This window comes from Melopsittacus undulatus, chromosome 4 (genome assembly GCF_012275295.1).
Source record: "Melopsittacus undulatus isolate bMelUnd1 chromosome 4, bMelUnd1.mat.Z, whole genome shotgun sequence".
Classification (NCBI taxonomy): Eukaryota; Metazoa; Chordata; class Aves; order Psittaciformes; family Psittaculidae; genus Melopsittacus; species Melopsittacus undulatus.
Window position 1 is genome coordinate 107,752,547 of NC_047530.1, and position 27,017 is coordinate 107,779,563.

At 38.2% G+C, this 27,017-nt stretch overlaps 1 protein-coding gene across 8 annotated transcripts in view; it reads left to right on the forward strand.

The window, feature by feature from the left end:
• PLEKHA1 (pleckstrin homology domain containing A1) overlaps positions 1–26,518 on the forward strand; it is a 39,811-nt gene extending 13,293 nt beyond the window's left edge. For 2 of the 8 annotated variants that reach the window (XM_031053795.2, XM_031053797.2), the window contains exons 2-13: positions 3,740–3,900; positions 7,136–7,192; positions 8,635–8,680; positions 10,618–10,715; positions 13,189–13,320; positions 14,833–14,976; positions 16,132–16,200; positions 18,496–18,560; positions 19,392–19,455; positions 20,640–20,757; positions 21,870–21,910; positions 24,010–26,518. In XM_031053795.2, coding sequence (XP_030909655.1) covers positions 3,760–3,900; positions 7,136–7,192; positions 8,635–8,680; positions 10,618–10,715; positions 13,189–13,320; positions 14,833–14,976; positions 16,132–16,200; positions 18,496–18,560; positions 19,392–19,455; positions 20,640–20,757; positions 21,870–21,910; positions 24,010–24,339 — 1,305 coding nt within the window. In that variant the 5' untranslated portion in view covers positions 3,740–3,759 and the 3' untranslated portion in view covers positions 24,340–26,518. Of the gene's footprint in view, positions 1–3,739; positions 3,901–7,135; positions 7,193–8,634; positions 8,681–10,617; positions 10,716–13,188; positions 13,321–14,832; positions 14,977–16,131; positions 16,201–18,495; positions 18,561–19,391; positions 19,456–20,639; positions 20,758–21,869; positions 21,941–24,009 lie in introns of those variants that run through there. The other 6 variants (XM_031053799.2, XM_031053800.2, XM_031053801.2 and 3 more) reach the window with 6 other exon arrangements.
• The last annotated feature ends 499 nt before the right edge of the window (positions 26,519–27,017 follow it).

Here is a 27,017-nt window from a genome sequence, read left to right on the forward strand (position 1 = left end):
GCTTCTGGTGGATTATGGTAAGAACCAAGAAGGAATGAACCACAGGGATACTTTTTGTGAAGTAGCGTTATGTCATTGACCCACATCTCCTCCCTCCCCTGCACCCTTGGGAGGGAAGGCAAAATAAAATGAAACTGTATGTGATCTGTTACAGGTTCCATGCCTGCAGCTTTTCTTTCTAAGAAATCATGATACTTTTATAATATTTTATCTAAAAAGTGGGCAGATTTGCAGCACTGTTCTGTGCTGCAGAAAATAATTACTTGTGCATGTGATAAGAGCTCTAAAACATCCACAGACTTGGAGATTTCAGCTTTATAATCACCTGAAATAATAATCTCATTAAAAATATCTGTGTAAGACAGGATCTGTATCCTGAAGAGCCTTTCCAGTGAGTTGTTAGGTTGGTGCTGTTCCAGCCACATTTCCAACCCTGAGGAATTGACGTTGGAGTTCTGCAATTCCTTTTGTGAGTCTTAAGTAGTAACGTGGTAATTCCATCGTTGCTGCTCTTTTGGTCTCTCTGGAGTTGCCAGGAAGAGCATTTATTGTAGCGGTGGTTTTGTCATGGGCATTCAGTTGCGTTAGGAACTGGAAGAAGGGCACAAATTGATTTGTTTTATATGTGCACTACAGCTTGTGGTTGGTTAATGAATGCTGAATGGAATTGGTATTAATTTACAGGGGAATCTTGCCAAGATGTGATGTGGTGGAAGCAGACTTTTAAAACTGGAAAATAATTGCAGGATTTTGTTTTATTTCAATTTCTAGAGGATTTTTTCTTATCTCTTATTCTTCAAAGAGCATCAGTCCAGTAGAAGTCAGTAATCCCATGGGGAATTTCAGACTAATCTGAAAAAAACAACAGTATTATACAACTGAAATTTTTCACTTCATGATAGTTTATCCTGTATTTTCATTAGAGGACAGAGGAACTGCAAATAGTGTCATTTTGCAGGCTAGAAGTGGTTTCTATTGAAATAGAAAACCTGTATGAATTTAGGGGTGTTTTTCCTATGAAAACTGATTTATTGACCAAGAAGAGAAAGCATCTTGATTGTTGTCTTTTGTCCTATTAACTGTTGGAGTAGTTTAACTTTAGCTAAGTGTATGCTTAAAATGGAGCATTATGAGTATTCTCCTTTCATTTTCTTAAAAGGTTTTTTGAAACATAGGTTCTTCTATAGGGGAAAAGTGCTTTGAGAATTCAGTTGGTTTTCTCCAAGAACTCTTAAATCAACCTGTGTCTTGTTTCAAACCCAAGTTTTCATTATTTCGTTTTCTTCACATCTGCAGACAGCACAGCTTGAGCCTGCTCAAACAGGAAACCAGCCACTGATATTGGCTTTTTTTAGGCACGGTGCTTTTCTGAGCTTCAGAAGCTGTTGATATTAGGCTGAAATGGTGTCCTGGCAGGGCTGTGTATGTGGTTGAGGGACCACTGGGCACAGCTTAGGATAATACTAGGAGATGACAATTTATATAGCCATTTAAATGGAAATAATGTGAGATGCCAACTTCTGCCAGCTTAGAGGTATCATTTAGAGCACATCTACCCTTAAGCTTGCCCCTAGCTGCAGACGTGCTTATGGTGAGATGTTGCTCCAGTGTGAAGTGAACCCAAGAGCCAGCATGTGAATTACTGATGAATGTTCATTATAATTATGCCATTTTTCTTAAGAGTGCTCAAGTGTTCGGGTTTGCTGTTACTTATAACTTGGTTACAGAGCTTAGCTTAGATCTGCAACATTTAAATTGTGAGGAACATAGCAGTAAAATTTAGATTAGCTTAGAAAATTTTGTTACTTTATTGAATAGCCCTGTGCCTTTGAAGATTTAAACCTAAATGCTGACCTTAAATATGGAGATAAACCTGATGGAGACAGAAAATAAAACAAAGCCGTGAGGCACTTAATCAAGTGGTTATACACAATCAATGTCCTTGTAGCTATACAGCTATATTGATGTCTTGCATCTCAATACAAAGTGTGTTAACTTTGTTATACGCAAGAATGCATTTAACTTGAGAATTTAACAGCTTATATTAAAAACCATTCAAACCACTAATGTTTCTAATAGTCTGTCATCACCATGATAGTATAATCTCTTCAGCTACTGAATTGAGATTGGTAGATCTGATCCCTAATGCCAGACTTGATGCCCTGATGCATCAGAGGATTAGTTTGGTGCTGGGTACAAAAAGGCTTAGTTAGTTTACAGATTGAGTTAAATGACTTAAAATTGTGCAGTATTGTATCAAATTCATAATAATAGATTTAAAGAAAAATGTTTCTCAAAGTAATTGAAGCAAAATTTGACTGGTATTCTACTTAGTCATACAAAATTACAGCTGTAAAAACAAGCATATATCTATATGTTTGTGTATCTGATCCCCCCAAAATAATTGTGTGCTTATCTGCATACCTGATTCCCCCAACCACTTTAGAAACCATATATCATGTTTTACTGTGGTATATCAATAGCTACAGATAGTTATCTGGTGTCTGCCTCGTGTGTGTGTAGATAACTATATTTAAATTGAATAACTTTAAGGAAATAGTAAAGGTAGACAATTTTAAGGAATATTAAAAAGAAACTTCCATCTTACACAGTGAAAGCTGTTACAAAAAGTGTGAAGTGCTTAAACCTTCTATGGCTCATGTTTAATATTTTTTGACCTGTAGTATTTCTGAGTTATGTACTATATTTCTGGGGTTTGTAACAAAATGGAAAGAAGACTGAATTGTTTCTTCCAAGCCCTGAGAAAGATTGGCACTGGCCTGATTTTGATCATATTTAAATGTTGAGTTATTGCCATTTTTAGCTGAGTATGCAAATATCCTTTTGGTCTTACATGGCTCTGAAGGTAAAATGACTGTCCTGTAAAATAAAAGGAAGCAAGAAACCATGATACAATAGCCTGCAGCAAGACAGAGCCATAAAAGGTGAAGCAGACGAAATGGGAAAAGGTGGTCAGCAGGATAGATTTATAACTCTTATTTGTTTAAAGCAAAACAGCAAAAAAGCCAAACCTTCCTCCACCAAACCCCAAAATAAAATCAAAACCAAGCCTACAACCCTCAAACTTAGCACCACATGGATATGGAGGAGTTCAGTTTTGAGCTAGCAAGTGCCTTCACATCTTTGCTGCTGCATGTACAACTTCATTTTGATTATTATTTAATGTGTAAGGATGAAAACTTGGCTATTCTTAGACATTGTTAGCCATGAACTTCTCTTTGTAGGAGAGGAGAAAAATGTGAGCAATGTTTCTAAAAGCCTTTTTGTTGAATTTGCCTAAGCAAAATAAGAGAAATCAACGTTGGCAGTAGAGCTGCTGACAAAGATCTTTTCTTGACCATGAAAGGCAGTGTGGAAGAAGGAAGTGTAAACCTAACATTAGCTCAACTTTGTGCAAGTTGTGAAGGAGAATGTTTGATTACTCTTTAGTGATCTTGCAGAAGCTAGTCTTGATGCCTATCAACTACTTACCACTTGTGTCTTTGCATTTAGGGTATTAGATATCCTAAGTATATGCTTCAAAGAAGTAGGAGAGACCTATCTAAAAACTCAGTGGTGATAGCGGGGGGGGGGGAAACAGCTACGCTTCACTTACTCTTCTGTAGAAGCTTCTTTAACTACAAGTTGAAACTGCTCAAAATGTCGTGGGTAGGCGTAGAACAGGCTTAAAATTAGTAAGGAGGAACTTTGCTTGACTTCTATGCTTCTTGTTCTGCAGTGTGATGTCCAGGGTCAGAAATGCCTTATGTGGATCGTCAGAATCGCATCTGTGGATTCCTGGATATTGAAGAAAATGAGAATAGTGGGAAGTTTCTGCGGCGGTACTTCATTCTGGACACGCGAGAAGACAGCTTGGTGTGGTACATGGATAACCCACAGGTGAGGTGTTCATGGCAGGAATTTCTTGGCTCTCTCCCCTTTTCCATGTTTTCAGATGAACAAATTTACTTAAGAAAAATGGGGTTTAGTATTGTCTTATGGACCTGGAAGCAAGGGGGAAAATGTAACATAAATAAAATAGCTCTAAATAAGTGTTTCTTGTATGTGCAGTCTTTTAAAGAAAAAAATATAGTTCATATTTCTATGTAAAATATTAACAATTGCACTTAATAGTGAAACATTAACAACAACTTGAGCATCAGTGAATTACCTCCCGTACAAAGACAGGCTGAGAAAGTTGGGGCTGTTCAGCCTGGAGAAGAGAAGGCTGCGTGGAGACCTCATAGCAGCCTTCCAGTATCTGAAAGGGGGGCTACAAGGATGCTGGAGAGGGACTCTTCATCAGGGACTGTAGCGGTAGGACAAGGGGTGATGGGTTTAAACTTAAACAGGGGAAGTTCAGGTTAGATGTAAAGAAGTTCTTTCCTGTGAGCGTGGTGAGGCACTGGAACGAATGGGTTGCCCAAGGAAGTTGTGAATGATCCATCCCTGGCGGTGTTCAAGGCCAGGCTGGACAGAGCCTTGGGCAGCATGATCCGGTGTAAGGCATCCCTGCCCATAGCAGGGGTTTGGAACTGGGTGATCTTAAGGGCTTTTCCAACCCAAACCGTTCTATGATTCTGAACATCAGTGAATTCCCAATATATGGAATTTAAATATTGACTGGAGATTTAGGGATAAGACAGGAATCTGAATTTGATCACATGTAGAAATCGGTCATTAGTTTTGAATCATGATGTACTATACATTAAGTGCCTTGAGTATTCATTACAGGTTCTCTCAGGCACTAGTTAGTGCTGTATGATACAACCAGATCACATACTTGTTTCACTACACATATCTTGTAATTCACCTGTAACCTTTTGTGGAACTATGCAGTTTTCCTTACGTGGGTCAGTTATGTGTTTCGCATTACTTTACCCCAACAAAACCAGTCACTGAAAAGCAATTTCTAATGATGTTCCATTTTCAGTACAGCATGAGTGATAGATGAATGAGGAAAGCTTCTATCCAGCATGATGAAGAGCATCCTTTATGTAAAAGCTACTTTTACAGTGTAAATGCATCAGTGTGTTTTCTAGCACAGAGGAGAACAGATAATAGCTTAAGGTTTGGGTACAGAGACAGTGAAAGCACAGGATCTGGGTCCCTCTGCCAGGAGAATACTCGTGTACCATTCTGCCAGGAAGACCAGAGTTAAAACACAGTAGAAATCTACTGTTCAAAGGAACCAAACAGCAAAAAAAGATGTTTAAACAGTGTGCAGCCCCATGAATGTGAATGTGACTTGTGGCTGAAGCATTCAGCAGTTCTTACTGAGGAGAAAGAAGAAAGAATTTCTGGAAAGAAGAGATCAAACACTGAGATCAAATGTTTGATCTCAGCGAATGAGACGAAGCAATTCTTTTCTTCAGTTTCTCCTGTGATCTAAGCAGGGAATGTGGGCAGAAACTTGAAATGCTGTAGAAATTTAAATTCTTCAGGGTTTTAACATTAATATTTGCACTGCACACCTCATAGAGGTTTTAATTTAGGCTTTCATATGTATTTTATAATGTTAGCATCCACGGACAAATCAAAGGGTGCCTTACAAGAGGCACATTGAAGCTGCTTGATGTTCTTCCACTGTTTTAGTTTTGGAGAGCAGTGGGGTTTTTATAGAGCAGCTGTGTTGGAGGCAACTCTAAATCCTTGAAGTGATGAAAAACTCTTCATGTAAGATGAGTCTATGGTGTGTGCAGAGCTTCACTGGGCTCCTTGCTGCTGATAGAAGTACTCTATTTGTAGCTGTGAAAATAACGGTTTTAAGCCCACCAATAACCACACTACTGTCTTAATATAAAACTGGTATATGCTGGGGTGTAAATATGTTGGATAAAGTAAAAGTTAATTTATTTGGGCAGAATGAAAGGAATTATTTTTTTATCAATTTCAGTGTTACTAGTCTATGGTAAGCCTATAGTGAGAACCTACTTCTTAATGTTGAAATATGCATGGAGTATAAACCAATATGCATCTGTCTTTCTGACTGTAGGTAGCGTTAAGGCTCTTATTTGGGATGTACATTAGGTGCTATGGAATAGGGAAGAGCACTTCAGTTGGGAAGAGGATCAGCAAGAAGATGCAGTATCATTCTTAGGGCTTCCAGGGAGGCCTGTAGAGGGAAGAATGATATTGCAGCATAAAGTGCCATGACAGGAAAAGGGGAATGGCTTTAAAGTAACAGAAGGGAGATTTAGATTACAGACTAGGAGAAACTGTTCCCTGTGAGGGTGCTGAGGCGCTGGCACAGGGTGCCCAGAGAAGCTGTGGCTGCCCCATCCCTGGCAGTGCTCAAGGCCAGGTTGGACACAGGGGCTTGGAGCAGCTGCTCCAGTGGAAGGTGTCCCTGCCTGTGGCAGGGGTTGGAGCTGGATGAGCTTTAAGGTCCCTTCCAACCCAAATTGTTCTAGGATTCAGTGAAAAAAGTAAATGGAAAACAACACTCTATTTAAAGGAATAAGGAAGACTGTTCCATCAGAATGAATGAAAATGTTAACCATTTTTTGTGTTGTTCAGTTCTTTAACTCTTGTATTTGTAAGCTACTAGCTGATTGCGAACCCTAATGTGAAGACTAATAGTATGTTAAAACAACAGAGAGCTCCTTTTTTGGATATATATACTGAGGCTTAACTGCAGCTTTAGGAAGTGTCATGGTCTTTCCCTGCAATGACTTTAGGATTAAATGAAAAGATGTGATTTTTCAATCTGTTTGGAAAATATGTGAGACAGCCTTTGAAGTATCTGACATAATAGATGAATGTCACTTCTTGTCCCTTCCGCCTGCCCTGGTCAAAATACATAAGAGTCCACCATCTGTTAAGGAAAAAGTATCCTTTCCGGATTTCCTGGATGCAGACCTGCAAGAATCCTTTTTCCTTTAGTACAATACATAAACCTCTGAAACAATTACTATTTGTATTGTTTCTAGCAGTCTTTCTGTTTTTAGTTGGTTAACAGATGTGTGTACAATAAACAAGTACCTTAGATCCTGTTCCAAGCATACATTGTGTATTGTCTATAAAAACACATAGGCTTTGCTTTTTGTTTGGGCAATTACTTGCTTTTTATGCATAAACACTGACTGTGAGATGAGAATAAACTAGTTTCACTTTGTAACGTGATTTGTTGCAGAATCTTCCCTCTGGATCTCCACCTGTGGGAGTCATTAAACTTACCTATATTTCAAAGGTAAGCTGATGCATAAGACACTTGGTGCTAAATTATTAGTGAGAACTCCTGAAGTCCTCAACTTTAGACAGCTTCAAATGCCTTTTACATAGTGCATGGGAAGCCTTTTGCTTGTCTGCTGCTCCTGAATTCTAGAGAAGTGTTACAGACACTTCAATGGTACCAGGTTAAAATAAGAGCAGACTAATTACTCTGTTGTCTGTGTCTGTTTTGTGGTTCCAAATGCCAGCTCTTTGTGCTGCATGGTATTAATATTTCTGAACCGTATGTTTCAGTTCTTTTATGACTATTTGAATTCCAATTAGTCCTGCAGAAAAGACAGGCTCTTTATGAAGTGGAAGATTAAGTCTTTGGGTGTGATAATTTGCAAGTAATAATGTTCTTTAATAGAACAGCAAGGTTGCTAACTTTTACTTGGTTCATTACACTTTATATACACTCACATGCAAATATGTCTGAAAGAAACCTAAAAAGTCTCCACCATTAAATTTGTAGTGGGAACTGTATTAAAAAGTGGAGTAAAATAATTGACCTTTTGGTTTTCTGCTCATTTCTCATCTTTCCTTTGTTTTTCATGTTGTCTTACTGAATCTTCCCACCTTCTATTTTATTTCTTATTCTTGTAAAAGATATTATTCATGCTGCTTATATCACGAGTACAGAAATGTCTGTGGAGACCTGTTCATGTTCTTCCTGGTTTTCTTCTGGGCTTTCTTTGCCCCAGACCTCACTGTTGTCCCCTTCAGAAATCTGTAGCCCTGTGTCTCACTTTTAATGGGAGCAGGGCTGGTCACCTGTGCCTGTGTGCACCTTTGCCACAGCTCAAATGTGCCTCCTGGATGGATGCTCTAACTTCCATAGTTCTTGTAGTTATGTTGTATGTGTTTTTTTCCTGTTTCTGGCCCAGAAAAGGGGTTTGATGTGAGGCTGCTTTGCCTTTTCCCTCACCCTTGATAGAAGTGCTCTGTAATGTAAAAAATGTCAATGCCTCTCTCAAAACAGGACTCCTTGCTTTTCTTCTACCCCAACACTTCAACATTTTAGAGACTTCTGAAGTGGCTGCTATTCTTTTCATGTTAATGAACCAAAATACAACTGGTGTCATTGACAGTATGAAATGTCCTTGAATCTTCAGCTGAGATGAAAAACTTAAAAATACAGGTGTTAAAAGTAGAAATGCTATGTTTCCAGATTTCAACATTTGGTAATGAATCCTTCAACTTAAGGAACGGGAACATATGGCTTAAGCTGTCTCTTACCATAGGTTGCACATCTTGAACTGAGTTTTATGTAGTGTATTTTGTTATGTCTGTATATCTTTACATCTTGCAAACTTGCTATGCTGCTAATCTTCAAATGTAGCCACTTGAAAGAGAAAAATGTGATATCTGATGTACATTTTGTGTGCACAGTGGTATTTATAATCTGAATTTCCTTACTAGGTGAGCGATGCAACTAAGCTAAGGCCAAAGGCAGAGTTCTGTTTTGGTAAGTTCTTGCACACAGCATATGTTATCAAGTGCGTTCTTCAAAACCAAATACAATGTTCTGTAATTCACTACATATAGCTGGTAGTGTATAGTTTTAAAATTACTTATATTTGCTGTTTCTTCTTTAGTGTGAGGGAGATGCTGGCTTCTTCATAAGGCGTTTTTGTGGCTTTTTGTGTTGCAGTTCATTGAGGAGTAGGTGAGAGCTGGTTTTCAGATGCTTGACGTTTTTGAGGCATTAATAAGCTAATGGAAAACGCTGGGTGCTTTCAGAAGCATGGCATGCCTGTCAGCTCTGAAGACAAGTAATTTAGCTATTTCAGTCTGTATTACTCATAAAAGAGTTAATTCACCTAAAAATTTCAGCTTCTGTTGCTGCACTGAAGAAGAAGAATTTGCTTTTGGGGTACCTGCTAGGTTTCTTGATACTTCAACTTGTTGAAACTTGAGTAAAGCTTTAGATAATCATAAAACCCCCTTTAACGTAATTTGGACAGAATTTAACATAATTCCATGGTTTTTGACAAGCAATTGGCAGTCACAAAAGTATGTGTAGAGACTGGAATCAGCCTCTGCTCTGTTTATGAATAACTATTCTCTGTGGCTGTATTCATGCAAGACTTCTAGCTAAGGTGTAGGTACTAAAAATGCCTAAAGGTTGAAGACAGTTACTTAAGGTGTCCTTTACCATGTGGAGTGTTGTACAGGCCCAGAAAGGCAACTCCACCAGACTTATGCAGTCTCTGTGCTGAAGCCCATGAAACACTAATCACACCTGTGTGTAAGGCTTCAGGGATTCTAGACTAGTGCCTAGCGTGTTAGTTCAGTGCCATCTACAGATTCCTCTGCACATGCATGTGGAGAGGTGTTTGTCTTCATCAGGTGGAAAGTTGCTCTTGTCAGTGGGCCAGCTCTAAAAAGCCTTAATGATGCAAGATGCTAACTGAAAGCTTTGAATAGCTCTGATTTATGAAAGTGGTTTTGATGCTTTTTAGAGGAAAAATTTACATTTATTATAATTTTATTTAAACATTGGGAATTGTTTCAGTTAATTCATTATACAGTTCTGTGTTTTGACTTTATGTTTGCATCTAATACTGTTTGGTTCATCCACCTGGGGGAGAAAGGTGATAGAAGAGTAAAAAGCATATTTCTGGCATACATATGTTTGCTGTTAACAATGACTTGAAGAACTGTTATAGGTAGAGCAGTGAAATCTCTTCAGACCTTAAAGTTCTGGGAAGGTTTTAGTCACTTTTCACCCTAAAACTAATTTCAACAGAATTCCTTAGAATTTGTGAGAAAACTAACCATGATGTTTTTACTGGTACACAGAAATATATGTTTATCCTTTTTGGATAAAGTTATGCTAGGTGTTGCCAGGTACATAAACTTACTCAGAATACACTTTTTCTGGCAAGTTACTCAAGTAAAATCAACTTCTATATTCTGGCTCTTTAAAGGTGATTGGTCCAGAGCATCATATACTTACTAATCAATACTGATTTTTCCACACATTTAAAGAAAAAATACTAGTCAGTGATCATCGTGACATTGAGTTTGTTGCAAAGGAGAACAGATACTGGTCAGAGGGTTAACAGGAGAAATTGTAGAAGTCCCCAGGTATAAAACTTTGTTGCTTACAGAAATTGAGAAAAGGGAAGTGGAGCTGTGGAAAGCTCTGATAAAATTCGAGGCTTTTTCTGTGTAACAAAAAGACTCAAACAAATTCTGTATGATGCTTAGAAAATAGGAAGAAAAATAGGGGTTCTTTTAGAATAAAGGAAACCTGTCAAGTGGATGGATATATCTTAAAATGACTTTTTGGAAAGAAAAACAACTGGTTTGTTCATCTGAAATCAAATCTTTTATGAAGTTCTTAAGTTTGCTCTTAAATCTCACTGTTTGTTAACTTTTCACAATGGCTTTCAACAGTTATGAATGCAGGGATGAGAAAATACTTTCTACAAGCCAATGATCAGCAGGACTTGGTTGAATGGGTGAATGTTCTGAACAAAGCTACCAAAATCACAGTAAGTGCTTTAGCAATGCTTTCAAACGGTGACTGTTTCAAGATGCTTAAATGTGCTTTGCTTCCATTTTTTTTATGCTACAGTAGTTTTTATATCTACAAACAAGTCTTGGCTTGGCTTTCCAAGACCTAGAAGACTGTGCAGAACTCCCTCACACTTGAGTTTATTTCACTTTTTGCTTTGGAAATTGGACAAAAATGTGGTTGTTCTCATTACAGCATATGATGGTTCTAATAATTTAAAGTTAACTACACATTTAATATTAATTGAAATATCCAGCAAACACAGGCAGGGAGAAGATACACATGCATTTGCCTGCTGTCAAAAATGCTTCTTAAGGTATCACTAAATACTAAGCAAACACATTATGGCACATTCCAAAGGCTCTTTCCTTATTTCAAGTAACATCCAGTCAAAGAAACATTACTGCATTCTTCTGATAAGTATTAAATTACTTTCCTGGTTTGCATCAGGACAGCTGGTTATCACATGACAGAAAACCTCACATATTACCTCAGTCTTTGCAGGAGGCAGAAGAAATGGTTTTGTTTCTGTCCAGTTTTGGGAAGTGATGACAACTGTTTTGAGAGCATTCCCTTACAAAGAAAGGATTCTGAATGTGGTTGCACACATTCATGCTTGTTGTCATCAGCTTTCTCATTTGTAGGTTATCTAAGGATGTTTCCGTGAGTTGTTTGCATTGTTTTGAGGTATAAAAATGTTACTACTATTAATAAATAAAAGAACAGAATCTCAGAGCCTTCTCACTTAGTTTTTTCATAAGGAGGACACACCACAACCAGGCTTGAGTTGTTGCCAGCTCAAGAAACACAAAGAATGAATGGCATCGCATTAGAATTTAGTGCGCAACCTAGTTGTCGTATGTTTAACTTGCATCCGAAATGGCTGGTGAAGTCATTAGGACCAAGATCATTCAGTTTTGAATTTTCACAAGAGCAGTACTTGCTGTAGATTGTAATCCTACAAGATTTCTTGCATTTTTCAGTATTCTGAATGCTGATAATTTCCAAACAGCTATGAACCTCTGCAGTCTAGCACATCGCGTACCTGTTTGAGTGCTGTTTGAAAACGCATTCCTGTCGAAAGGTGATTGTGGGGTTGGTCTGTAACATTTTAAGTAGGAGTTTGTGACAGCTGCAGCACTTAACCCATAAAGCTGCAGCTACAGCCACCTTCTCTTGAAAGGCTGAGGCCCATGATCTGTGTGCAGAAGTAAAAAGTCTTCTCTTTCAGCACCAAACTTGGCTGTGAATGAGGCCCTCTTTTACATGTGCTGGCAAAGATGGGTGTTGTGCAAGGCTATGGGGAGGGTGGAAGTGAGAATGAGCCCAGTGCCACAGCTGAGCAAGCTGCTGAGTGCCACCTTCGCTTGGCCAGGGGGAAGCTGTCCCAGGCTGACATTGGTGCTCTCAGGACTGTTTGTACTTCTTTGCAGGTTGTTTTTCTGTAAAATAAGTAGTCCTGGGCATAGGAACTATAACCACAGCAGACTATAAAGTAGCTTTGTTTTTGTCTAGATCAGTTCAATTTGAAGTTTTGAATGTGCCACGCTCTTGGATGGTAATTCACTGTGTAAAGACAATTTGCATGTCCCTTCTTTCTGAAGAAATCTGATGTCCTGTCTAAATATCCATCAGGTTGCTGGCTAGGGTATTTTGGTGTGAGACTCTTGATCTCTTCTTGTTGAGGTCATTTTACTTGTTGAAGTCAAATTTACTTTATTAACACTGGGGGTGAAAGGAGATGATAAATAAAAATGTCTTAGGTGGCCAGTCAGTGCATTTTTTGGGTTGCAGGTATTTACTTCTTGCATAAACTCAGAAATCTGAGTAAACATTCTAGATCAAAACACTTATTGGGAGATTAGATTCCTCTGGTGTTTTGATTGCTTTAGTTCCACATTTGAGAGAATTAAAGCTAGTTAGGCTCATTTTGGACAGAATTTAGCAATATATGCAGGATTCGTGGAGGTGCACACAGTCTTCATGCCAAGTCTTGGAATATGAGTGCATATGTCACATTGGTCAGGCATCCTTTTTGACACAAGTCTCAATGCTGTAACTCCATATTTATGGCATTACCGTGCTGGCTCTGCAGGCACTGGGGCATCCCCAGTCTAAAGCAATTGCTACTGAAACTGAAAGGAAGTAAAAAATAAAGAACTAGCTCTTCTAAATATTAGCAGTGCTTCTTGAATATCAGCTATAGCACTTACAGCAAAACTGGGAATAGATCTGTAGATGTCAAGGCATCTGGTGAAATGTCCTTATTGCCAACAGATCTTCCAAGAACTAAAGCCATTGCAACAAGTATTCGTGTAAGCTGTTCCTAGCCTTTTACAATTAGAGAACATTTGTTAAATCCTCCTTAAAGACAAATGAAACATTCTTGAGTAATGATCAGAGCTTTTTTAAGTCTTCATAAAACTTACGTTGTCATTTTCTGCTTTCAGGTACCAAAGCAGTCTGATCCTCTGTGTCAGGTGGATAATGCAAATCGTCAAGCTGAAAGCCCAGGTGGAAAGAAGCAAGTCTCATACAGGACAGAAATTGTTGGTGGTGTTCCTATCATTACACCTACCCAGGTAAGACCTTTAAAGCAAGTGGGCTGTTATTTAATAGGGGAAGCTTTGTTTGACAGGCAAATAGGTTATGTATCACAATATAGCTTGCTTTGAGGACTTACCTTTTGATGTGCATGTCTTACTGATACATGCTGGGTTTTTTTGAGGATTTTATTATAGAAGGTTCTATTATCTTTATAAAAGAATTATACAAGACTAAAAATAATTACTTGAGTATTGGGGTTTTTTTGCTCAGAGATATTGGTTAGTGTGCTGAAAACATCTTGTGTATGTAAAATGAACTGTTGGTGGTAACAGTGCCAAAGTTCTGTCTTCTTTTAACTGCCAGGAAAAGTCTACAAAAAAAGGAGGTGATTATGTCAGTGGATTATGTCAGCTGCTTATATGTACACAATATTATTAGAGGTAATAAGAATGACAGCAAATTAAACTGTTGCAGAAGGGCCTTCTGAGATGGCATGCGTGGGCAAATAAGATGGGAAGTGAAATTCCATGAAAATAAATATGATGTCATGGATTTTGGGGAAAACAATCCTAGTTGTTATAGAAAATACTGGATTGTGAAATAACCATTTCCACTTGAGAGGTTAGATTTACAGACACGTTCTGAAAACATCATCTTAATGTTCAGTAACATTGGAGGAAAAGCCCCACAAATACTAGGAGTTGCTAGTAAAAGGGTAAGGCGCAAAACAGCAAATGTCCTGTCTTTGACCAGACGCTGATTAGTGTGACCAGTTTTGTTTTCACCTTAAAAACAAGAACTGGAAAGGTTCAGAGTGAAATTTGAAGGATAACTGGTCCATGTGTAACTGTTCCAGTATGAGAGCTACAGGCTTTTAAACAAAGCTAATGGTGTAACCAGGTGAAACAAAGGGAAGACATTCTTCTTTCAGTGAGTAATAAAACATAAGGTACTCCTTGCCAAAAATGGGGTGGATGCCTGAGTATGAGAGAGTGGATAAGCTCGTGGGAGAAGAATGTATGAAGTGTTAAAGATGTAGACCTATATCTGTTTCTGGAAGTTCCCTGAGCTGAAAAGCTACAGATTGGATCAATATCATGTAAATTACATGTATACACCTGAACTGGTTTTAAGTTGGTGAATTCTGATGTGTCTTATGGTCCTAGAAATAGCTTTTTCTCTGATGTAGCCACTTCTAGTGTTTCTACCTTTAGTCATGTTGTGTGTTTGCCCTAAATACATGGATATATCTTGGGTTTAGGTCTGTAATGTTCTTCATTGAGTGTCTGTCAATATTGCTTGAGGATATGCAGCACTTTCTTGGTTTAGTTTCTAAATGGAGCTTGCCAAGTCTTCGGCAAGAGCCTCTGGAGAGTCTCATTACTTGTCTTTAGATATCAGTTGAAGTATTTTGGCCTTTCAGGCAAATTGGAAGTGGGATTTGTCAGCATGGGCTGATGCAATTCTTCCCTATTACAACTAGTACTGTTATTCTTTGACCTTTAGAGAAAAAACAGAGTATTCTGAACTTTCCTGCTTTTTTCTAGAAAGAAGAAACCAGTGAGTGCAGTGAAGGGGGTGATAGTAATTACTTGAAACGGTCGCAAAGTCACCTTCCTTATTTTTCTGCTAAGCATCCCCCAGATAATGCTATTATCAAAGCTGGTTACTGTGTAAAACAAGGAGCAGTGGTAAGTATTTGAGATCCGTGTGTTCCATTAATTGAGAGCAAAGGGCCTAAGGTGGTAGTTTTACTTACCGAATAGATGATTTAAATAAGAAAGACATAATTGCTGGTAACTTTAGCACAACCAACACTATTAAGAGAGAGCTCATCCTGCAGTAGCATGTAATTCATTCCTGTGTTACTTCTTTTCATAACATTCTTCAGTGTTATGTTGTTGGAGATGTTTGGAGAGGAAAAGTGTGTGCACAGAGGCTTTCATGTCATGGTTAGTGCATGCAGCTAGGAATTATTCTGTCCTGCAGTTATATAGAGATCCATATTAGAACATCTAAATTAAGGCAGAAGTGCAATGCCTGCATGCTTTTTAAATCCCTAAAACACTTCAGAAAAGCTAATGTTGCAGCTCAGAGGAAGAATTATACAATCCGCCAGACTGACTAACACAAGTGGGACTATTCACATGATGCCTTGCTAATAGAAGGAACAGATAGTTCAGATTAAGCAAGATGCTTCGTGACTTCGCAGGCTAATTTTATCTTAGATTATGAAGCTTCTTCTATAACATTCCTTATTATAAAATTTAAAAAACTAAACTAGAAACCCATGGCAGGGGGGTTGGAACTGGATGATCTTAAGGTCCTTTCCAACCCTAACTGTTCTTTCATCCTATGATTCTGTGAATGTACTGTCTTTTAACATTCCCAGTGGGTATTTGTGCCGCTGAGTTGCTACAGTTTCAAAGGAGATTGCTGAACAATTCTTACAACAGAAATAGCTTCCAGAATCTTTAATTTTAACAGTTTAAAAAGAAAAACTGAATAGGGCAGAATCTTGCAGAATTATTTTGGGGACACTATATTAGTAAACATAACACACACAGGGGCTTGGAGCAAGCTGCTCCAGTGGAAGGTGTCCCTGCCTGTGGCAGGGGTTGGAGCTGGATGAGCGTTAAGGTCCTTTCCAACCCAAACATGTCTGTGATATATTAAAAATAAACATTATAGATTAATACTTAAATAGATGGGGATTATGCAATACCATTTATTAGAAATATAAACTAGAACCAGAAGTTGAAATTATAAATTGATGAATAATATATAAAATACAAATATATTTACATGTTATCAAATACATACATGTTTATTCTTTCCTTTAACAGATGAAGAACTGGAAGAGAAGATACTTTCAGTTAGATGAGAACACAATAGGGTATTTTAAGTCTGAACTGGTAAGTTCTTCCATGTGTGTTATTTTCCAGTGATACTCGCAAGAATATCAAAAGAAATACATTTATATTTGAAAAATGTGCTGTGCTGTGCTGCTCCTGCAGCTCTGGACTCAATTTTCTGTGATTGGGAAGAGGAAAATAATTAATAGAGTGGCTGTTAACTTGGACTTCAGTCTTCTGTTTGGGGAATCTTTTGTAGGGCACTGATGAACAGGAATAGGCTGTATTCTACAATCACCCTGATTTTTGTATTAGTATTTTATGTCACTTTGTACTCACTGTGTTCCTGAAATAGCTGATCATTATGCAGAGAGACAAAACTATCATCTTGCAGTTCTGAATTTCAAGGTAGAATTATGGGGTGGTTTATCATACAAATGATGGGATCTTTTCCCTTCACTCATGTCACCGTGGCAGCTAAGACAGGCAAAAAACTCTGCTATTCAGCAGCAGCACTTAGAGAGTTTGCTTTGGTTTCATGATCTTTCTTTGCCACTCATCACTCTTCAACCTTTTGACCAGTTTTGATCAAATCTTAAGTGCCTTCAGGCTTCATTTCAACATTAAGTGGCTGATGCTGGAAGCAGTCTGTTTTCCCTGAAAAGGAATCACACACTTAATAAGTATGGGAAAATCTGTAGCTAAGGAATGAGTTCTTGAGTTGTAGAGTATTATGAATTATGGAAGTTTGAATTTACAGGCCAACTGTAAAATGCAAAATGTCAAGAACCCAAATTTTAGGCTGTTCCTGAAGAGAACTTTTGCTTTATTTTGACAAGAGAGTAAACAGTAGCAGAAGTTCAGTCTTGCATCATTATCTTTTTGTCAGCATAATGCAGTTCTGACTCATTGCCTATAATAAACCTATTTTTATTTCTAAAAATATATATCTGAGCACAGACTGCTCACAAACAAACAGAACCTTCGGTGAAGAATTGTACTGTGTGAGAATATACTAGAAAGATGGTAGCAATACACACACTTAGTGTTTCATAGAATCCCAGACTGGTTTGGGTTAGAAGGGATCTTAAAGCTCATCCAGTTCCAACCCCTGCCACAGGCAGGGACACCTTCCACTGGAGCAGCTGCTCCAAGCCCCTGTGTCCAACCTGGCCTTGAACACTGCCAGGGATGGGGCAGCCACAGCTTCTCTGGGCACCCTGTGCCAGCGCCTCAGCATCCTCATAGGGAAGAACTCAAAACTGTCTGATGATTCTATTAAGATGGGGATAATAGGTGCTTCCTGTGTCAGGTGTCTGTATTCCAGGGATGATCCTGCAGTTCACAATTGATTTATTACTTCTAAAACTCTGTTGTAATGGATGAGTGAACCTAGGAAGGAGCAGGAAGGGGAGAGAGGGAAAGAGGGGCAAAATAACTGAGAACACCAAGTTTTAAGCTCCATACATTTGATCTGCTATAGAGACAAGTGATCTAATGAAAACTGGCATTTGAGGATGGTTATATTTAGGTGACATTCACTGTTTGCTATAACAACATAAGTCTCTTAAACATATGCAATAGAAATTGTAGAGAAAGTCATTCAAAGCTGATAGCTTTTGTTTTGTCCATAAGCTGAAGCCAACTGGAGTTGTTCATTGTAACATTGCTTAAAGGAAACACAGTAGGAGGTAAAATAAGTGGGTTTGTTTGTCTTTGACTGCAACAACCACAGGAAAATGTAATAGTATGTGTGACATCATGTTGTCATGGCAAAAGTGAAAGTATTTCTGTTAGAATGTTCTCACTTTTTTCCCTCTTTGACAGAATTGTAGCACTTATTTTTGTTGCAGTAACAGGATTTTCATATGCTTTAAGAATTCTTGCTCTGTTACAGGTTTTGGTATCACTGATTTCTGTGTGTAATTTCTAATTATACTGAGTACAGTATACAGTTAATTGTATTTAAAGCCATCTCAGTACAATTAACAAAGTATCATGTAACATTTCAGAGCAAATATATATAATGACAATTGTACTGAAATGAGCTGCTTGAGGCCAGATTCAGTTTTATGATCTGCTTGGGGTGATTGTCTCCTTTACAGTAAGGTGAATGAATGATTTGGGGTTTTTTACTTCTTAATTTGGCTTCCTCTTCATTGCAAGTGCCATTGTTAGTTTAATACTTAACAAAAGCAACTTCAATTTAGGTTGCCACCACCCTATGCATAAATTACTGCCTTGAAAGTCTCATTTATCTGACTCTGCTGCTGTCAGCTCTCCTGACCTCTGGTTTTCTGACTGTCTTGTAGTTGTTAGATATACTCTACTAAAATATCTTTACCTTATTTTCAGGAAAAGGAACCTCTCCGGGTTATACCACTTAAGGAGGTCCATAAAGTTCAGGAATGCAAACAAAGGTGAGGAGAGAAGCACTGATGCCATTATATGGGATGTAGTATGCTGCTTTGTCATGACCGGGCTGCTAGTTGGAAAAACAGAGAACTTTGATTCCTTCAGTTGTTGTATGCATGTGTGATACTTTATTTCTAGGACAGCAGGCAGTTTTGTGCATCAAACTGGTTTTGATGGTTCTCTATTAATGTGCGTTTCAAACTTGTAACATTCAATCGAGTGTAGATGCATTGGACAAGGGTGAAACAAAGGAATTTCATACAGTCAGGACTTGGAGATGCATAGGCGCTGTCTGATTTGGGGCAGCAATTTTAGGAGTCTATTCTGCTTATGTAATCTCTAAACCTTTAGAGGCCAATAACTCATCTAAATTTAGATGAGAACACTCTTTCTCCTGCTGTTTCCCTCCCACCAAAGGGTGATATACAAAGGAATTAATTGCCTTTATAGTAGTTATGGTGGATATGGGTTTTGGTTTTTTTACCAGGCTACTGTTCAGGACTAATACTTTATGAAAACATAAAATATATGTGAAACTTACAGAAATTTGAACAATAAATATTTTTCAACCTAACATGATATGGTTTAGAATGTTCCAAGAAAAAATGGATATAGTATCACACATGCCTCTGTAAATTAATGAGTCTTAGGACTAAAGTGAGTAAGGAAAGCTGGTTTGCTTTTTTGTACTTAGTATTTACCAAACAACAGTAGAGGGATAAGGAAATGCAAAGATCTTCAGACAGCAAATGCTCTCTGCCCATCCTAGAGTCTCTGTGAAATAAAGTGGGAAAGTTGAACTCGCTTGTTGAACTATTTTTGTGCTTCGTTTACAGTGATATAATGATGAGAGACAATCTCTTTGAAATTGTAACAACTTCTCGAACCTTTTATGTACAGGTAATGTCTGGTTTTTATACTTTGTGCAAAACAAAGACTACCATAGTCAAAGCAGAGACGTGCTCCTGTTTTGCTTTTAAAGGTGTGCTTGACTATGCTGTGATTTTCAGAAGGAATGTGATTTCTATTACATTTCAGAAAGATGCATATAAGAAATCTGCCGCATAACAGCAGGTGTTGTGTTGGTAGTATATAAAAATATTGAACAATAAATCCTAATGTGATTTTATTGGCATTTGTATCTTCAGATTCTGTAGGATCAACTCAATATATTATCTTTTATTCTGAAGTACTGAATTTTTAGGTCTAGTGATGGGTTTCTCAGATTCAAATTAGTTTCCACTTCAAAATACCTATTAAAGCACAGCGACCTTTAGGTATCCATACCTGTTTAGTAATATGGATCCATGTGTAGTTTGTCCATTACATCCTTGCCATCACCATACGAATCAGAAAAACTTGCTTTTCTTAGCTACATGGGAATGTGATGCTCATAGTACTGGAAATAATGTTGGAGTTTACCTTGTAGGATCAGAAAGGTCTGTATAGCCTAATTCAGGCATTGGTGCCAGATGCTGAGTTACAAGCTGAATATAGCTGACATGTTGCAGATGTTTAATGCTGGGTGGATGTGCTAGTTTAATGAAGCTGAAACCTAATTAGGAGATAGCCTTAGCTTTTGATCTGCCTTTATCCCAAATATGTGCAGCCTTGGTATTCAGTGTTCATCTATGTTGGATTGTTATTCTGAGTAAATGTACAGCTGACCCCCAACAGAGACTGGTTTTTATTAGACTGCAGCTCTTCAGTAAATACCTCACAGAATTGAAGTGGAGCAGCGGCTAAAGGGTACAGGTTATATTGTTGAACAAAATCTGCTTAAGAGGAGTCAGATCTGTAAGAGTGTGGGTGCTTTAACTTTTTTGTTTGCTGGAAGTAAAGATTTCAGTTGAGTATGCAAATAGTATAAAAATACTTTTTGCTTAATAGTGTATGTAACTATATACATATAGTAAATTCAGGGTAAGATTGTAAGATATCATGGCTAAAGCCACAGGGACTTTCATTTCTTAAATCACAGACTACTGAAGTAGGGTAGGGCTGTCATTTTAATGCAAATGGTCAGGACACTGGGACATTTTCAAGCTGATCACGTTAAATACAATGCATGTTGTTTGATCCAGGCGGACAGTCCAGAAGACATGCACAGTTGGATAAAAGCAATTTCTGGGGCCATTGTAGCACAGCGGGGACCTGGAAGATCAGCGGCTTCCGTATGTTACTCTGAACCTCAGAGAAAATGTGATTAATTGTTCCCTTGTGCACATGAAGTTCTAATTGGTTTTTATTCCCCTCTCACCTGTTCTCTGTCCTGTCCTGTAGTAACGTGGCATCCTTGCATGAACTTTCATACAGACTGGCATAGAATATGTTGTGTTTTTTAATTGAACACTTATCTAAGTCTTACAAATATATATAACTATGTGCATTGTATTGTCTTGAACATGTAGATAATGCAACTGCTAACCTAGAAGAAGTCTTCTGAGTTCAGTAGGATCTTTGTCACTACTACTAGTTTGAAAGTAAAATTGAAACGTTCTAATTCCTGCGAGGTGTTTCTGCTGATTGCTGAGGTTTGCAATCAACTGCCAAATCCTGATTTTGTTTTTAACAACTCTCACTACTAAATTGTCATTTTCTGTTGTTGATAGTCTATTGTATACGCAGATACAGAGTCAAATTTAAAGCGACTCCTCTAAGAGATCTCTGCTCGCATGAATTAGTTTCTATGGTTGGAAGCATAGCGTGAACACCACCGAGCTTTACTGAACTGAAACACTGTGACAAAGCTTAATATTTGTGAAGCCATGTGGATGCCAGCACTTCATGCATTTAAACTGCATGAGATGTTCAGTGCAAAGTACATGAGCTTGTGATAAGCAGCAAAGGTTTATGTGGCGTCACAGTGTCTCCAAATGTATGCAGAATTAACACATTGAGTACTTTACAGTTCAGATGTTGCAAGCTGTGGTTTTCACTTTCTGGCTATGGGATGTTTTGTAGTAAACTGAATATATCATTACCCCCATCATCTGAAATCTGAGAATGTAAATCTGGCTTTTGATTACACATTTGCATTGATTCAGTGTTTCTTTTAACTCTAAGCTCTCAATTAGTTTCTGCAGCCAGGAGCTGCTTCATGCTTTGAAATACAACTCCCCGTCATAAGTTCTGTTTCTTTTTGGGGGAATGAAGATATGCAGATAACTGTTCTTTGTGTATGCTTATATTTTTTGTGGGGCTAACTGAGCAATCTAGCTATTACTGTCTGCATCACTTCTTTCTTTTTCCCTCTCTTCTCTTCTTTCCCCAAGTATAGGTTACTCTAATCTTAGCTTTGCACTGTGTTCCAGATGCGGCAGGCCAGAAGGCTGTCGAATCCTTGTATACAGAGGTATACATCAAGAACTGGTGAATGCAGCACGTATGTGGGCTCTCATGTAAACTTGCCTTCTTAACAGAGGGCTAGAGACTAATTTGCACTATAAAAAACCCTAAAAGTATGGCTACCTTTTGTCATTCCCATTACTTAAAACTAACTAATAAATTATATCATTCACTTACAGGTTCGCACTGTTTTTTCTTGCTTTTAAAATAATTGGGAATTAAAACTGGCAAAACCATGTCATTATACTTCAAAGCATACAGTCTATTTAAACATAAGCTATGTGATGTCCTTGTAACAGGAAAGCATTAAACCTAATTTGCATGAGAGTTCATATTTCCATTTTACTTTCCATTTGTTTTATGAAACTGCGCAAACGCAAAATGAGAATTAAGCTACCCACAAACTAATACAGATGCGTGCACAGAAGAACGTGCACGTTGTAACTCTAGCAATTGGAAGGATAATATTGTAGCCTGATTTGCATGGCTTCTAAGTCTCTGCATGAAATGATGCATTCCAGCGTAGAAGCATTACAATGTGTAATCAGTACATTGTTCAAAGCAGTCCATGTTAGGAGTAAACCAGCAGCATAGTCTCTTAACTGTGAAATTGCAGTCAGTGTGGGTAGTAAAATCTGAGTATCCTTCAGCTCAATTTATAGACAACTTGTCCTCACATGCCTTACCTTTATGCTATTTGTTGAACACAAGTTATTGAAAATAAGAATAGTAGGTAAATCACTGAATGATGTTTTTCTTAGAGTATCAAGTCAGGTGTGAAATAAGACAATGTAAACAATGTGAAAGACTTCACTGAAACTCAGCACAAAACTGAAGTCCAAAACAAGTTGCACAGCTCCTTCACACAATGGTGAACTGTTGTTCACTATAGTGAACCCAATAGTGAACTATTAGTTACTGGATTCTGCCAAGGACTACTGTATTTCTTTTTATGAAATATGATTAAATTCATGACCTTATGTCATAGCATTCCAAAACTTGGGAAAATGCTGTGAAAAAAATGTATTTCATTTATGGTGCGTATTTGCATCTTGGATACACATCTGTGATGGGGTTTTTTTGCTAATATACATGCTTGAAAAATTATTTGACTTGACACATGGGTCTGCAGCCCTAATACTGGTGACGGCAGAAGTGGCAGCATCTGCAGCCCCTATGGCATGCAGAGTGAGGTAGTCACAGCATCATCACACATAGCACTTATTCACATCACTTAAAACTGTATCCAGCCCTGCTTTAGATATCCCTAGGTGTCTGGGACATCCTGACAGAACTGATAGATATGATGTAGAACCTAAGGAATGTTTTGTTCTGGAGCTGTAGATCAGGCAGGATATCCTAAGACATGTAAAATGGCACTCTGTGCCTATGCTGTGGGCATCTAAATACTTCCTAGGTAGTCTGGGAACTTGTTTCTATCAGTAAGTAAATGGTGGATGATTTTTTCCACAGTATCAATCTAACAGTTATGTAAAGGCCAACAAATGGCAGTTACTAATATTAAACACAAGAAAATAACTTGGCAATCAGAAGGAATCGTTTCAAAATCAGTTTCTTGTTCCATTAGCTTTGGAAATTGTTACACAGTCTTGATAGCACAAAGTAGTTACTATTTTTGTTTGATCCCTGGGGAGATTGGAACCCCATGAGGAGGGATCAGTAAAATGTGCATCACTTCAGGATTTAGCATGGAGTGCCTGGTGTATATGGGTATGTTTGAATACATTTTTCTCTTGGAAAGGTGCACTTTCAAATGTGTATCTTCAAAAGGTTACTTAACATAGTAAAATGAGAAGCCTCAATTTGCTGGACTCTGTTATACAGTCTAAAGAGCTGCTGAACTTGATTTAAGAAATATAATGTCTTCAAATGAAGAACCTGACATTGTGTCACATACTGCTGTAAGCTCACATTTAATAACACACCGCCTTGAGAAAGCACCTGCCTCCTGCTGCTGTGGCTGATGCTTCGCTTTGTGTATTTTCTGTCTTGATTTTATTGTTTTCTCTGAGAGCAAACTCTGAAACTGCATCTTTCCAGTGGGATCTCAATGGCTTCATCTGACACCTGCTCTTCTTTTTCCAGGAGCATCCCGAGTCTTCTTCCGAACCCAACCATGCTCTCCGTTCTGCCATCCCAGCCCCAGCCTCCTCACATTCCACAGCCTCTCACGGCAGCCCTCTGGTCCCAAACCCTCACACCAAATACCCTGCCTTGGAGAAGCGAGGATTTCACGAGTCTTTTACCAAGGCCAGGCCAGGGAGCTACAAGATCCAGGTTGTCACTCCAAGAGAATCAGCTTCCAAAGTGACTGAACGGGGCTTCTCAGAACCCCAAAGTAAAAATGGCACTCAGGAACAGGATCCTGGCCTTGTGGATCTGGATGATGCAAGCCTTCCAGTTAGTGATGTGTAGTAATGGAAGTGTTTGGAGAATGATCCATTTGTTTGGTCCTCTTAATTTCCTTGCTCGGACTTTGAACCAAAGAAAATTATAGGAAATGAGAACAAAAAAACCGGAACACTGATTTTTATATATATGGATGTGTGTGTGTTTGTGTGCACACATGTGTATATATAAGGTGTTAGTATATTGCCTTTCAGCTGAGGGTCAGAAATGGACCTTAGGTGTTTTCTCAAAGCCTGATAGTAAATCACTTACTAGGGAGGGGCCACTGCACAATTTAGGAGGAGAACTAAAGCAAAAGACAAAACCAAAATGTACTTCTGCAGGTAAGCAAGGTACCAGCAACTCTTCATTCCCTATCTGGCACACTCACTAAATTCACAACTAATGCTACATTGTGGAGAACTTATTGCCAACAAATGTGATTCTTTAATACCATTTTGAACTGCAGTAAGACTTAATGCATAGATGAGGATTGTTTCTCTCCGTGACTTTCAGATAGGAAATGCGCAGAAAGTTTCTTCTGTTCTTTAGGATCAACAGTGTCAACTGATTTGTTATCAGACCCAGAATTCTGAATATGGAATTCTAATCATGGTGCTGTGAAATGTCCACTAAAATAATATTTTGAATAGTCAGCCTATTTTTGATGCACTCCTGAAGGTGGGTTATATAACCTTTTGCACATTGGGTTTTCAATGGACTGCATGTCACGGTGCTTTGGAGGTGGGGAGAAGAGAAACTGGACTTTGGACACTTTTAAGGTCTTTTTGAACTAAGTAGGGTTTCTACTGTGTTACGTTAGGCTTTGCAGCAATTAATTTCTCTCAAATGTCTAAATGCATCGTTTGATAACTGTTTTGAGAATGGTTTTCTTATCAGTGCTTTGTGAACAGTTCTTGTCTCTGTATTGATCAGTGAAAGACCTCCTGAGTTAGTTTTGTCATTGTTGGTACTGAACTGTTCATAGTCATGCAATTGTGGCCTATAACTTTCGGTGCACTAAGAATCTTAAGTGCCTGTTTTTTTTCTCACGTTGTTGAAACACTTTGGGATTAGCTATGTACACAAACCATTCCTAATGGTTCTAAATGTTGGCTGGGAGTTGGTCTGAGTAGCATAGTCCGAAACAGCTACTTAAAACAGGAAACTTCTGCTAGGGATACCAGTGTTCTGGTATTGCACCTGCTAGCTGTGCAATATATGTTTTGTTTAAAAGGAGAGTATTTGTTCTTTGTGTACACTGTGTTACGGGGCTTCAGTGATGCAAATGGGGAGAACCTTTACATTTCAAGTATTGGATTAGATGGAGTGTGTCCTGGTCATCATTTTTGACAAAGAAATGTTTGCTTTAATCTCAACCCCACAAATATCTCATGCTGCTGCTTAGTGTGATTCAGATTGTCCAGCTTGGTGATACTTTGGGGTTTTTGGTCTCCTGGAACCTAAGATGCATATCATACAAGTCCATTTTCTCTCCAACTTCCAAACTGACTTCCAGCTTGAGAGATATGGATGGCTTTACCATGATGATTTGTTGATCCAAGGATAGACTAATTGGTGTCATAGAAGAATGAAATATATCTAACTTCAAAACCTTAAATTCTATCAGCACCTTCATCTTTTTGTTTATCCATAAGCTAACTAACCACTGTCTTAAGGCAGTGGTCTTTGTAAATGACTGGTTTTGTTTGACTCTTTAGATACATGTGAAAACTAGCACAGAATTTGAAGTTCCTGTAAATGTCTGTACTAGTATTGTAGGTTTTAACTTCTATACAGATAATAGCTCTTTAAAAGCTTATTTTTTCACAAGTACCTTCTGTGTGGAAGACACTTTGCATTGAAATATTTTTTACTGTAGTCTAACATTTGAAATCACCCGCTCTGGTACAGCTTTCACACTGCATGTTCATCCTGTTCTGTTTTGGTATTGGCAATTTTACACATTGGGTGGAGGTAAAGCAGCTCCATTATGGGACTTACAAAAAAAGGGGGCAAAAAGAAGAGGAAAAAAGAACTACTGTTGTAGTTCAGTAGCATAGGGAAATATTTGTGGTTGGTAATTGTCAGGGTCTCCTATTTATCAGTACTTTTATAAATCTATGAAAATTGTTAAATTATTTTAGAAACAGTGCTGTAAATATGTCACATTGAAATTGTCAATAAATCAGTTTGGGTAACTTAACATCTGGCTCAGTTTCCTTGTTCAATATCAGAACAATGTATTTCTTTGTAGCATATAAAAGCTCAAATTATCCTTTATCCACTTATAATGTTCTGATTCCTCAAATCTGATCAGGTTGTGTAGCCTAAGAAAGAAATTGAACAGAATGGGCTGATTTTCTTACATTGTTCTTGGTCTCTTCTGTGGCAGTTTTACATGTTATGCAAGGGAAATCTGTCAGGTTTCTTATCAGTGGAAAGGAAAAGATGAGGCACGGTAATGTCAAGTTAACCATTTGGAAACTATCAGGCACCATCTGAAAGGGGGGGAAAACCCAGAACGCCCCGGGAGAACAAAATGCAACATGTTTTTCTGGCTTTATAGTTTTGTATGAGAAAGATTCTCTCTCCAAAATGCATTCCTGAAAGAACACCACCTGGATAACATCTGGAAGCACCTCACTGTATGGTAGATGTTGTGATACCATCACACTTGAGTGATTGCACTCCTCAAGTCCTTT